Here is a 12,824-nt window from a genome sequence, read left to right on the forward strand (position 1 = left end):
CAATTGTATAAAACTTTAATACAGGAATTTTTAATATTAACTTTTCTTCCTGTTTCATTTTACTAAAGGGCCTCTATCTTCCCTCCCCACAATAAGCTGCATTATTTACATGAAATAATATGTGATTATTGAAAAGAGAAAAAACCCAATAGTTCAAATGTGTAACAAAATAGAATGTATGACCTCCTCCTCTCTCCCAAAACCCTACATCTCAGCTACTACATATTGTTTCTTGTATTTAAGACTCTTTTTGAAAAAAAATTCAATTATATATATAATTTTATGTAATTCTATATATGTATGTACATACGTTTTATATTTTTTATTTTTTACACATGCAAATAGGACTAGAACATAAACTGTCAACAACTTGTTCTTTTAGTTGACAATATCAATTTACTATAGATAATTAGTTCTTTTAACCCCTATATAGCAATATCTTATTTTTAAAGGACTTGAATTTATTTAACTAGTCTTTTTGATAGGCTGTTTCCAGTTTTTTCTTTTTTCATTTATTCATTCAATGCATATTTATTGAACCACCTACTACTATGTGCTAGACATTCCCCCAGGCATGAGAATTCAGTGGTAAACAGAACAAAGCCCTTACCCTAGGTACACCTCCAGTCTCATAAGCTGTACTGCAGAAAATTCATCCCTGTTACTTACTTATATGGGTCAATCTGAAGGATAAATTATATTAAACATGGAATTAATGAGTCAAAAAGGTGTACAGATTTCAAATATAATAAATTTCTTTTCACAGCAAGTTATACCAACTTAATATTATCACTAACATTGGATACCATTAACCTTTATCATGTTTGTCGATCAGAAAAAGCATACCTTATTTTAATTTACATTTCTTTGCTTATGAATTAAGTATATTTATATGCATTAATTCACTATTTGTATTTCTTCCATTAATTGCCTGTTCATGTTTCTCCTGATTTTTCTATTGGGTTGTTTGTCTCTTTTTTATATTGACATTATTATTGATTATTTCTTATTACACAGGCCTCAACTATATCCTCCTAGTATGTACTTGATCTTTTAACTCTTGTTTGTAGTGACTTTTTTTTCATTGTAGTCAAGCTTTTCAATCTCTGATGGCTTCTGATTTCGTATTATGCTTAGAAAAGACCTTCCATCAACATTCTCTTTTCTTCTAATCTTATATTTTTACATTTGAATATTTAATATACCTGAAATTTATTTTTACATATTTTATAAAGAAGATATTTAACTTTATTTGGATTTTTAAAATTATATTGAGTTGAAAATCCATTTCTTTATACTGATTTGAAGTACCACCATAACACTTCACAGTGTATGGTAATATACAAAATATACCTCTATTATTTGTGCTCTTCCACTAGTCCATCTTCTTTATTCTATCAATACTAAAGTCTATTAGTTTATACTGGTGGCATAGATTTTTCTCTTTTCAAACATTTTTTGGCAGTGTTCATATATTTACTCTTCCAGATGAACTTTAGAAACTTATTTCTTTTTTTTTTTTTTTGAGATGGAGTTTCTCTTGTTACCCAGGCTGGAGTGCAATGGCGCGATCTCGGGTCACCCCAACCTCCGCCTCCTGGGTTCAGGCAATTCTCCTGCCTCAGCCTCCTGAGTAGCTGGGATTACAGCCACGCGCCACCATGCCCAGCTAATTTTTTGTATTTTTAGTAGAGATGGGGTTTCACCATGTTGACCAGGATGGTCTCGATCTCTTGATCTCATTATCCACCCGCCTCGGCCTCCCAAAGTTCTGGGATTACAGGCTTGAGCCACCGTGCCCAGCCCTAGAAACTGAACTTTAAGAATTGATTTATATTTTATGCTGTTTTGTGAGGTGGACGTAATAATCACTACACTATGGAAACCCATTATTTTATGTTATCTTGTTTGTGTTTTTATAAGCCATTTCAAAGTCTCTTTAGAATAAGCCAGATATAAATTAATTAGTTAACATAGAATCAAGTTCAGTGGAGACAATCCTGTACCAATTCTTGATTTTATTACAAAGAAGAGTAAAAATTTCCCCCAAAACTATTTATTTCCTTTTTAATTTTTAAATTATTATCTAAGGAATGTAGTTGTAGAAATGTAGAATGTAGAAAAGGGAAAAAAAAGTATTAAAGCAAACCTGTGTGCTTCTTTTAGAGAATACAAAGAAAGTCAGGTTGTTATAATAAGACTTTCGGCAGCGAACTTCGAAAGCAATCTTGAAAAAGAACTCCTGAGGTTAGAATATTTCGTAGCACCTGGGAGGAAAACGGGTTCCACTAAGGTCCTTAATGTGCTCAATCAATCAATCTGTCAATCAAGTGAATGCTGATTTAGGCAGAAAACTGGGGCTGGGATTGAAATGATAGGAATCCTGTGTCTTTCTTTTATGTGATTTTGTCTCTCTGTATCTTTCTCCCCCACACCTGTCCGGGTGTGTGTGTGTGTGTGCGCATGCACATACAGAAAGATGGGAAGGGGAGGAGGTAGGAGAATACTTGTGAAAAAAATACTTGTTTTATTTTCAATGAAAAATTGTAGGCCAAAAATTAGAAATTAGTGACAGTTATAATCTCTTTGTAAATATTTGCATTTAAGATACATCTTTTCTTTCTTTTAGGAAATAGGAGAGTAACCAAGTCTGATCCAAACCAACATCTTAAGATTATTCAAGATCCTGAATACAGACGGTTTGGCTGTACTGTAGATATGAACATTGCACTAGCAACTTTTATACCACATGAGTATGTAATGTGTATTTTCTGTGAAATAAATAATAATACTTACAAACCTTTATGGCTAGTATGATTTTCATACTACTTATTAAAAATGCTTAGTAGAAAATGAAATAAAGTAATTCACCATAATTCTACTGTTTCAGCACATGACATTGTCCCACTTTTTCTATGTGTGGGCCTTGTTCCTATACGTGTATATAAAAATTTCTACAATTGAAAAACATCATCAGCCATAATTAAAATCCTGATGAATATATTTAAGGTTTCTGTGACCCTTGTTAGAAAATGTTTAAATGTAGAATCTGTAAAGCCATTAAATACTATATCTGCATTTCTCTATCTGCTCTAGCAATGGGCCAGCAGCAATTGAAGAATGCTGTAATTGGTTTCGTAAGAGAATTGAGGAATTAAATTCAGAGAGGCATCAACTCATTAACTATCATCAAGAACAGGTTTTACTTATTTTTGAACTGCTGCTTTTCTTTGTATCTTAGTACTATTTTGTTGTTGTCTTGATGATGATGATCTAACACAATTTAATGTTTTTCAGGCAGTTAACTGTCTTTTGGGAAATGTGTTTTATGAACGACTGGCTGGCCATGGCCCAAAACTAGGACCTGTCACTAGAAAGCATCCGTTAGTTACCAGGTGTTGCATTTTTGTTTTCTTCTTATTGATAGCTGACAATTGAAAATAGTATTTTACTTTTGAAATTAACCTAAATGTTTTGTTTAACATGTGACTTCAGTACATTTCTTAAATTGAAATAGAAATTTTGATTTGGACATAGGCTTAATATTAACTATTTAGTTAGGCAAATATTTTGTTAGAGAAACTGTCATCAGTATGAATCAATTATAGTTATTATTTACAATGTTTTTGGAGGACTGCATACCTAGTAATAAATTCAATATTAATCAAATTAAGCAAGCATCTAGCTCCTTAATAAGTGATTTGAAGCGTCAGTTGGGCAACTAGAGTGCAGTAAAAGCCTTTGCATATCTTAGAGTCTTTTTTAAAAAAGTCTGCAAAGTAACATCAATGCTCAGTGCCTCAATTATTATTATTATTGAGAATCAGTCTCGCTCTGTTGCCCAGGCTGGAGTGCAGTAGTGTGATCTCAGCTCACTGCAACCTCCGCCTCCTGGGTTCAAGTGATTCTCCTGCCTCAGCCTCACAAGGAGCCAGGACTACAGGTGTGCGCCACCACGCCCAGCTAATTTTTGTAGTTTTAGTAGAGGTGGGATTTCCCCATCTTGGCCAGGCTGGTGATCCGCCGCCTTGGCCTTCCACAGTTCTGGGATTACAGGTGGGAGAAACCACAATCTGCCACCTTGATGATTTTTAAAAATAATTTTATGAGGTTTTAAAAATTATTTAAAATGTTAGCCAGATATGCTGTTGTGTTAAATCCCTGTCCCTTACACCCCACTAGCTTTACTCAAAAAGCCTATTGAAGATTTTTGACCTTTATTGAAGTTTTTTTCTATAAATGACATCAAACTAATTTTATTCATTATAAAAGAAGTTTAGTTTTAATATTGCAAATTCACTCTCCAAGAAGTTTCTTTGTATGGATTTAATACTTAATTATATTTCCATAGATATTTTACTTTCCCATTTGAAGAAATGGACTTCTCCATGGAAGAATCTATGATTCATCTCCCAAATAAAGCTTGTTTTCTGATGGCCCACAATGGATGGGTAATGGGAGATGATCCTCTTCGAAACTTTGCTGAACCAGGTATATCACTTTTAACTTCTCTGTGGATAGAGAAAGAATAGTTCATGGCAAGGTCAAAATAAAATCTGCTTTATAGATTTTCTTTCCCATTAGTCTATTGGTTTTTAAACTATTTCACCATAAAGGTACCAGAGGTACATCCAATTTGAGAAAAAAAACATGGAGAAAGAAAAACAAACAAACAAGTTAATCTTCTTTCATCTCCTTTGCCTTCCTACGTCTTTTCTTCTCTAACAGAATAGCTTTCATGTATCTGTTTTCTATATTGTGGGTCTACATAAGCTCTTATTTGGACAGAATATTATTGCATTTTTACAAACAAGTTTGAAACCACAGCTATTACAATTACATTGCTGTAGGAGATATTTTCACTCATTGGCCAGAGGTATTAAGATATTTCAGTGGCAATTAAACTAGAACCTAATGGTTTTAGGTCCCCCCTCACTCTTAGTGTCTTGTTTTTCTATAGCTGTTTCATTACCAGGAAGAATGTTGTAGGGGCCCATTGATATATTTATTTTTTAACATTTTTTAAAACTAGGAGTCTATTTTTGTGACAATAAAATTAATTCATAAATCTTACGGTTTTTTTTAAGAGTATAAATTTGGGTTTAAGTGTCTCTGCCCTCTTTTTTCTAGCCATTCTAAATGAAAACAAGCCATTCTGCCGTATGCATGGATTTAATATAAGCTGTTGGCAAAAATAAGTAGAAGGGTGAAGATGGAGCTTTAAATGTTTTCGGTAGGGCCGGGCGCGGTGGCTCATGCCTGTAATCCCAGCACTTTGGGAGGCTGAGGCGGGTGGATCACCACGTCAGGGGATCGAGACCATCCTGGTCAACGTGGTAAAACCCAGCCTCTACTAAAGATACAAAAAATTAGCTGGGCATGGTGGCATGTGCCTGTAATCCCAGCTACTCAGGAGGCTGAGGCAGGAGAATTGCCTGAACCCAGGAGGTGGAGGTTGCAGTGAGCCAAGATCGAGCCATTGCAGTCCAACCTGGGTAACAAGAGTGAAACTCCGTCTCAAAAAAAAAAAAAGTTTTTGATAGAACTATAATTTTAAAAGACCTATGATATTAACATTTCTGTTTTCCCTTATGAAGTCACTTTGGTTTTTGAAATTGAGGACAAATTTTTAGAAGAAACTATAAGCTAGAATTTTTACAGAATAGCTATGAGAAATTATTATTAATTTTTTAAAACTTTATCTCATACCACTTTAGATATAATTTTAACCAATATATCATTTGTGGCAGAAATGATTAAACCAATTTAAAAACCACAGTGTTTTCTTGAAGTAATTGTTTTCATTTTATTTCTTGAACCATTGAAAGCAATCTCTTTTCTTGACAGGTTCAGACGTTTACTTGAGGAGAGAACTTATTTGCTGGGGAGACAGTGTTAAATTACGCTATGGGAATAAACCAGAGGACTGTCCTTATCTCTGGGCACACATGAAAAAATACACTGAAATAACTGCAACTTATTTCCAGGGAGTACGTCTTGATAACTGCCACTCAACACCTCTTCATGTAGCTGAGGTACAGAAAAACAATTTATCTACATTAAGAAAAGAAATTCAGCATTCTTTCTAGCTTTCCTTAAGTAGACTATGCAGGTAAACGTTTCCTTTTGCTAGATGGATACCACCATTGGTTTGGTGGTAGTATTTAACACTGTTGCATAGTTTGCATAATTGTAACAATCTTCTGATGCAGTTGTTATGGAATACTGGGCTATGAAATATTTAACTAGTTAATTTAAAAATTTTAATTTAGGGAAGTTGATCATACTGTTTCTGATAATATGGAGCACAACCATATTGCTATTGTAAAACATAAAATGTTAATTTTTCTTGTTTTTAGGCTGCTTTTAATATGTATTAGAAGTGACTGTGAAGGTGAATAGCTTATTACATATTATAGTGGCTATTTAAACCTTAACATTATAGCATATTGAAGCCAGTCTAGCCTCATCGATTTAATTTTTTTTAAATTATTTATTAAAATATAATTGTAAACATAAACATTGTCTGTTCCTCTTTGGGCTCTTTACCGTAACTTCTGAACAGTGCTAATACTTACAGTATTACCTTCTCTCTAATACAACTTGGTAATTAAACTCATAATTTTCATCCTGCTCATAAGATTTTTTAAATTTATTATTTTTAGAAACCCTACAGTAACACTGCTTATAAGATCTTTCATAACTTCCTAGTAACAAGTGTCACTTAGGTGTTCTTTGGAAATGTGTTCTTATCTGAAAAATATCTATTCTCTAATATGAAAGAAGTATTATAATGTATATGTTTCAAGTCCTGTGATGAAAAATTGATTTGATTTGGAGGGATCTAGTAAACAGAAGTTAAGCTGGTAGAACATTGTTTAGGTCCAAAAAATGACAGGGCTTTATTTTATTGTGCTTTTAGGAACAGCAAAAATATATATATATACCTCTAAGATCGTTACATAGCAGAAAAGAATGTTCTAACTTAATGTACTTAATTTTAAATTACAAAATCTTCTAGGATTCTACTTGTTACCTGATAGAATTTCAAGTATTTTATTAACTTTTGTGCAAATGTTTATGTTTAACAGGAACTAATTTGATTTTTTATTATAAACCATTATTTCCTGATTCTCAGCTAGACAGCACCAGTTTTAAATGTAAATCACACAAGTGGAAATTGTAAGGTGTAAGAGTTTTTAAGAGTTGTATCATCTGTAGGAGAAACTGGCTTCAGTCTGGTCAGACAGACCTACCGTTCCAACAGCTAAGTAATTCACCATTGGGGAATTTATGAATAATTATTTAGTCAACCACCTGGGAATTAAGTCTGATTAAAGGTATTAAAAATAAACAAATAAAAAACAAGGGGAAAGCCTAACAGAATTGCAGTGTTATGATTTACATTTAGTAATATGACACTAACATTTTTCTTCTTCTTTTCCACTCTGGTGTCTCATATCTTTGCAAAATCTAATCTTCCTTTTTAACTGTTTTCTTCTCTTTGTAAGTTCTCTTGTTTCTATGTGTTTTGGTGTTCTTGATATTTTCTTATATATGTACAGTGAAATTTTATTTGGAAATTTTTGAATTTCCATTTTATCTTGCTGCATATTTTTCTATGTCAAATCCAGGCCTCCTTTTGTCTCCTTCCTTCCTTTTATCTTGCTTTTCTCTTTCTCTTTTCTGTTACATTTATTTGTTACATTTGTCACTGTGCTTTTTACAGTACATGTTGGATGCTGCTAGGAATTTGCAACCCAATTTATATGTAGTAGCTGAACTGTTCACAGGAAGTGAAGATCTGGACAATATCTTTGTTACTAGACTGGGCATTAGTTCCTTAATAAGAGGTAGGCTTGTTGGAGTGTATTTCCCATCTAAAACTTTAGCTTTTGTTTAAGTAGATTAAAGGATTTCATAGCTTCATATGCAATGCTTAATAATTTTTTAACACAGTTAATGTTCTTTTAAATAGTTTGTATGACATGTTCTAATATTACTCAGTCTATTTTTATCAGTATAAATTTCTACTTTGGGATAAGATACTTCATTTCAAATTGAAAACCCAGTAGGATGAACTGAAGACTCACTAACAAAACCATTTTTTTGTTGTTGAAAATATGCCAACCGGTTTTTCATTTTCTACTGGGAGATATGGTTTAATGTTTATGTGTGTTATAATCAATTTTGTAGAGCTTACATCCCAGTAAACAATATATGTTCCCTTTTCCTTACATGTGTCATTTCTCCAGTTAAGTTATGGGGAAAAGTTTTTTGTAGACATTTGTTTAAATTACTAAAGCAGTTTTATTTTTTATAATATTGATGTATTTATTTTGAAAATCATTCATGGTAAGAAATCTAACCTCTTCCTGGACATAAATAATGAGGATTGTTGAAATATTCTGTAATTCTCTGCAGAGGCAATGAGTGCATATAATAGTCATGAAGAGGGCAGATTAGTTTACCGATATGGAGGAGAACCTGTTGGATCCTTTGTTCAGCCCTGTTTGAGGCCTTTAATGCCAGCTATTGCACATGCCCTATTTATGGATATTACCCATGATAATGAGTGTCCAATTGTGGTAAGCACGTAATCTTTTTCATGTACTTATTTTGATATTTAACTCTCTTGGTCACAATCATATCCATGTACCTCAAAATAGTGTCAGATTTATAACTGATTTATAGTACATAATTTTCAGAATGTTTTAATTGTTTAAAAGCAAATCAATTTACCTTATGAATTTATTTATATAATTATCCTTTTACTTCATTATGCTGTAGAATGGCACTTTGCATTTGAAAGGAAATAAACTTTTGCTTTGTTGTTGTCTTCTAGCATAGATCAGTGTATGATGCTCTTCCAAGTACTACAATTGTTTCTATGGCATGTTGTGCTAGTGGAAGTACAAGAGGCTATGATGAATTAGTGCCTCATCAGGTTTGTTTATATGTTGTTTTTTAAAACCTACATGGCTAAAAACTTTGTGCATTTTTATTAAAAAAACTTACTGTAATTAAAATGTATTCATGTTAAATTTTACCTTTGTCCAGATTTCAGTGGTTTCTGAAGAACGTTTTTACACTAAATGGAATCCTGAAGCATTGCCTTCAAATCCAGGTGAAGTTAATTTCCAAAGCGGAATTATTGCAGCCAGGTGTGCTATCAATAAACTTCATCAGGAGCTTGGAGCCAAGGGTTTTATTCAGGCAAGAAATAATTACATTTGTTCTTCAGGTTCAATTTCAGAGTAAGTCTTTCCAGTTTGAGCACTGATTTCCAGTTTGAGAGCTAATCTAGTTGTTCTTTCTGCTTCTCAGGTGTACGTGGATCAAGTTGATGAAGACATTGTGGCAGTAACAAGACACTCACCTAGCATCCATCAGTCTGTTGTGGCTGTATCTAGAACTGCTTTCAGGAATCCCAAGACTTCATTTTATAGCAAGGAAGTGCCTCAAATGTGCATCCCTGGTAATGCAATCTAAAAATTGTTATTGTATTTGTATTATATCATTATATTAAATTATATTGTAATGTTATGGTATATATCATATATATATGATATATACACGTAATGTATATATCATATATATTATAACGCAGTGCTACTGTGGTTGTACTTAAGAAAAAGAATTAAACATTTTTGGTAACTTGGCCAGGCATGATGACTCACCTGTAATCCCAACACTTCAGGAGGCTGAGGCAGGCGGATCATTTAGCTCAGGAGTTCAAGACCAGCCTCAGCACTTTAATAAAACCCTGTCTCTACCAAAAAAAGTACAAAAAATTAGGTGGGCATGGTGGTTCATGCCTGTAGTCTCAGCTACTCCTGAGGCTGAGCTGGGAGGATCACCTGAGGCCAGGAGGCAGTGGTTGCAGTGAGTTCAGATCCCACCACTGCACTCTGGCCTAGGTGATAGAATGAGACCCTATCTCAAAAAAAAAAAAGAAAAAAGAAAGAAATTTTGGCAACTTACATTTTTACTGCGTGGAACAAAACCTAGACAGAAATACTTCCAAATGTTAACATTTTTTGAGTTGTGAAATATTTTTGTTTATATTTTAACATAGTTCCTAATTTGAATAAAATGAACATGTATTTCTCTTCTACCAGAAGAATATTTATATATATTTGTGTTAGTGTATATCTATGTACATGTATATATGTGTAAGTATGTCTTTGTGTGTGTATATGCACAAATATACATACAAATATGTAAACTAACATGGAAAATAACCTAACCTTATATTTAAGCTTCTCATAATCCATCCTCATCTAGCCCTATGTCAGTCCGCTATTTCAAACAAACAGGTATTTTTACTTCTCCCCAAATACTGGGTGAATTGTCTGGATCTTTCAAGGTCTAAAGTGACACCTCCTTTGTTCAGTGATCTCTCTTTCTTCTGAACATAGACTAATTATACTCTATATATACTCCTTTGGCATAGAGAGTCAAATATAAAATTATAAAATACATCCCTGAGCTATGTCCTTAATATTACTTGAATTTTTTCTGGATATGTCTATTTTAATTTTCTTAACTTATATGGTATGCTGTAGCAGAGCATGCTCCTGTATATGCAGCAGCTGTCAAAGTTTGTTGATTGAGCAAATGAAAATTCCCATAAAAATCATATTCTGTGTTGGTTGCTAGTTGCTGAGTACTCATAGTTCCTGTTTTTAAAAATTATCAACCTAAATATCTAAAAGTTTCTTTAATTGTTCACAAATTTATGTTCACTATCCTCATCTGCTCTTTGCTAATGTATGTATTTCGTTTTATAGGACAACAATCACTATGCAAAATGTCATCTCAGGTTTTGTTTTGGTCACTGATCATTCTTTTTTTTTTTTTTGAGACAGAGTTTCACTCGTTACCCAGGCTGGAGTGCAATGGCGCGATCTCGGGTCACTGCAACCTCCGCCTCCTGGGTTCAGACAATTCTCCTGCCACAGCCTCCTGAGTAGCTGGGATTACAGGCACATGCCACCATGCCCAGCTAATTTTTTGTATTTTTAGTAGAGACAGAGTTTCACCACGTTGACCAGGATGGTGTTGATCTCTTGACCTCGTGATCCACCCGCCTCAGCCTCCCAAAGTGCTGGGATTACAGGCGTGAGCCACCATGCCCAGCCCAGTCACTTAAAACATTCTCACTTGTCCACAAAATTGTGATTTTTATTTTGTTAAATGTTTTTATTTCCTTTTACATATTCTTTAGTGTGTTTAGAAGTGTTATTAAGTTTTAAATATGCACTAAGGATAATTTTTTTCTTTTAAACAATTTTCTTAGTATATATTTACAGAGGTAGAATTCCTGGGTCAAAAAGTTTTGTTACCTATTGCCAGATTAATGATTTAAAGCTTAAGTAATTTAAAGTGAGGTTGAAATGTTATATAACCCATTGACCCAGCAATTCTATTCCTAGGTATATATCTGGGAATTTTTCGTACATTTCCATTTGAAGATATGCACAAGAATATTTATTGCAACATTATAATAGAGAAAAATTAGAGCAACAACCTTAATAGGACAGATACACATAGGCTTTACTTGTATTTGTAAATTTTTCTTTGAGGAAGTAGAACCTGGGTTTTTAGCATTTTTTTTTGTATCTGAAAAATTCCAATTTTTAAAAAAATATAAGCCTTTCAAGTGATCTGCTTTCTCTGCTCAAAATTAGGAAGTTGTTCCTCAGAGCTAAGGTATTATTTAGATAAGTTCCTATTTCAAAAAAAGCTTTGTTAACTAAGTTGTAATTTTTTTTAAAAAACTGTGAAAATGTACCTTGGGTAGAATCATCTACTTTCAGACATTTTAAAAAATTTTACTGATATTTTAGTTTCAACTTTAAGTTAAACGATTTGAAACCACTTTAGCCTTCCTAATTTCGGATGATTCCATGTGAAATTTTGTTAAAATGTTTTTATATATTCCTAGGCAAAATTGAAGAAGTAGTTCTTGAAGCTAGAACTATTGAGAGAAATGTGAAACCTTATAGGAAGGATGAGAATTCAATCAATGGAATGCCAGATATCACAGTAGAAATTAGAGAACATATTCAGGTATTTGGTACTCTCATCTTACTACTATGTTAGGCATTTTAAGAACATTAGAACTGCTTGTTGAACTGATTTTTTTAATGCCATTTTTTTTTCAAGCTTAATGAAAGTAAAATTGTTAAACAAGCTGGAGTTGCCACAAAAGGGCCCAATGAATATATTCAAGAAATAGAATTTGAAAACTTGTCTCCAGGGAGTGTTATTATATTCAGGTATGAAAATGGAGCTCAAGCTGTTAACTTTACTTATATTTAAAATTGTTTGCATATCCTGCTAAATTTGAATAAATTACCCCCCAAAATTAACCATTTTTTATTAACATTTTCAGAGTTAGTCTTGATCCACATGCACAAGTTGCTGTTGGAATTCTTCGAAATCATCTGACACAATTCAGTCCTCACTTTAAATCTGGGAGCCTAGCCGTTGACAATTCAGACCCTATATTAAAAATTCCTTTTGCTTCGTAAGTATGCCTTATTTGATAGAGATTTGCCACTTTAATAAGTAAGTTACCACTAGACTGAATTAAGCAGTTTTAAGGATCCTCTGTATTCTTGCTATTCAAAGCATGGTCCAAGGACCAGCAGTGTCAGCAACACCTATTGTTACATTTTACCTAATTGCTTTATAATTTGTGTGTGCCTGTATGCACACTCTCTATAGATATAGATACACGCATGCCTACGTGCATGCATACACACACATATGCATCTCTATACACACACACAATTTATCTGAAGTATCTGAGACTA

General features: G+C 33.2%; 1 protein-coding gene across 8 annotated transcripts in view; it reads left to right on the forward strand.

The window, feature by feature from the left end:
• AGL (amylo-alpha-1,6-glucosidase and 4-alpha-glucanotransferase) overlaps positions 1-12,824 on the forward strand; it is a 70,239-nt gene that overhangs the window by 21,535 nt on the left and 35,880 nt on the right. For all 8 annotated transcript variants that reach the window (XR_013520297.1, XR_013520296.1, XM_017969330.4 and 5 more), the window contains exons 8-20: positions 2,630-2,753; positions 3,097-3,199; positions 3,298-3,395; positions 4,352-4,491; positions 5,848-6,035; positions 7,730-7,853; positions 8,425-8,588; positions 8,846-8,947; positions 9,061-9,216; positions 9,328-9,478; positions 11,951-12,075; positions 12,172-12,284; positions 12,401-12,535. Coding sequence is in view for 6 of the 8 variants with exons in the window: in XM_017969330.4 (XP_017824819.2) it covers positions 2,630-2,753; positions 3,097-3,199; positions 3,298-3,395; positions 4,352-4,491; positions 5,848-6,035; positions 7,730-7,853; positions 8,425-8,588; positions 8,846-8,947; positions 9,061-9,216; positions 9,328-9,478; positions 11,951-12,075; positions 12,172-12,284; positions 12,401-12,535 (1,723 nt within the window). In the remaining 2 variants the exon portion in view is untranslated. The remainder of the gene's footprint in view (positions 1-2,629; positions 2,754-3,096; positions 3,200-3,297; positions 3,396-4,351; positions 4,492-5,847; positions 6,036-7,729; positions 7,854-8,424; positions 8,589-8,845; positions 8,948-9,060; positions 9,217-9,327; positions 9,479-11,950; positions 12,076-12,171; positions 12,285-12,400; positions 12,536-12,824) is intronic.

The sequence above is a fragment of the Callithrix jacchus genome, chromosome 7, assembly GCF_049354715.1.
Source record: "Callithrix jacchus isolate 240 chromosome 7, calJac240_pri, whole genome shotgun sequence".
Taxonomy (NCBI): domain Eukaryota; kingdom Metazoa; phylum Chordata; class Mammalia; order Primates; family Cebidae; genus Callithrix; species Callithrix jacchus.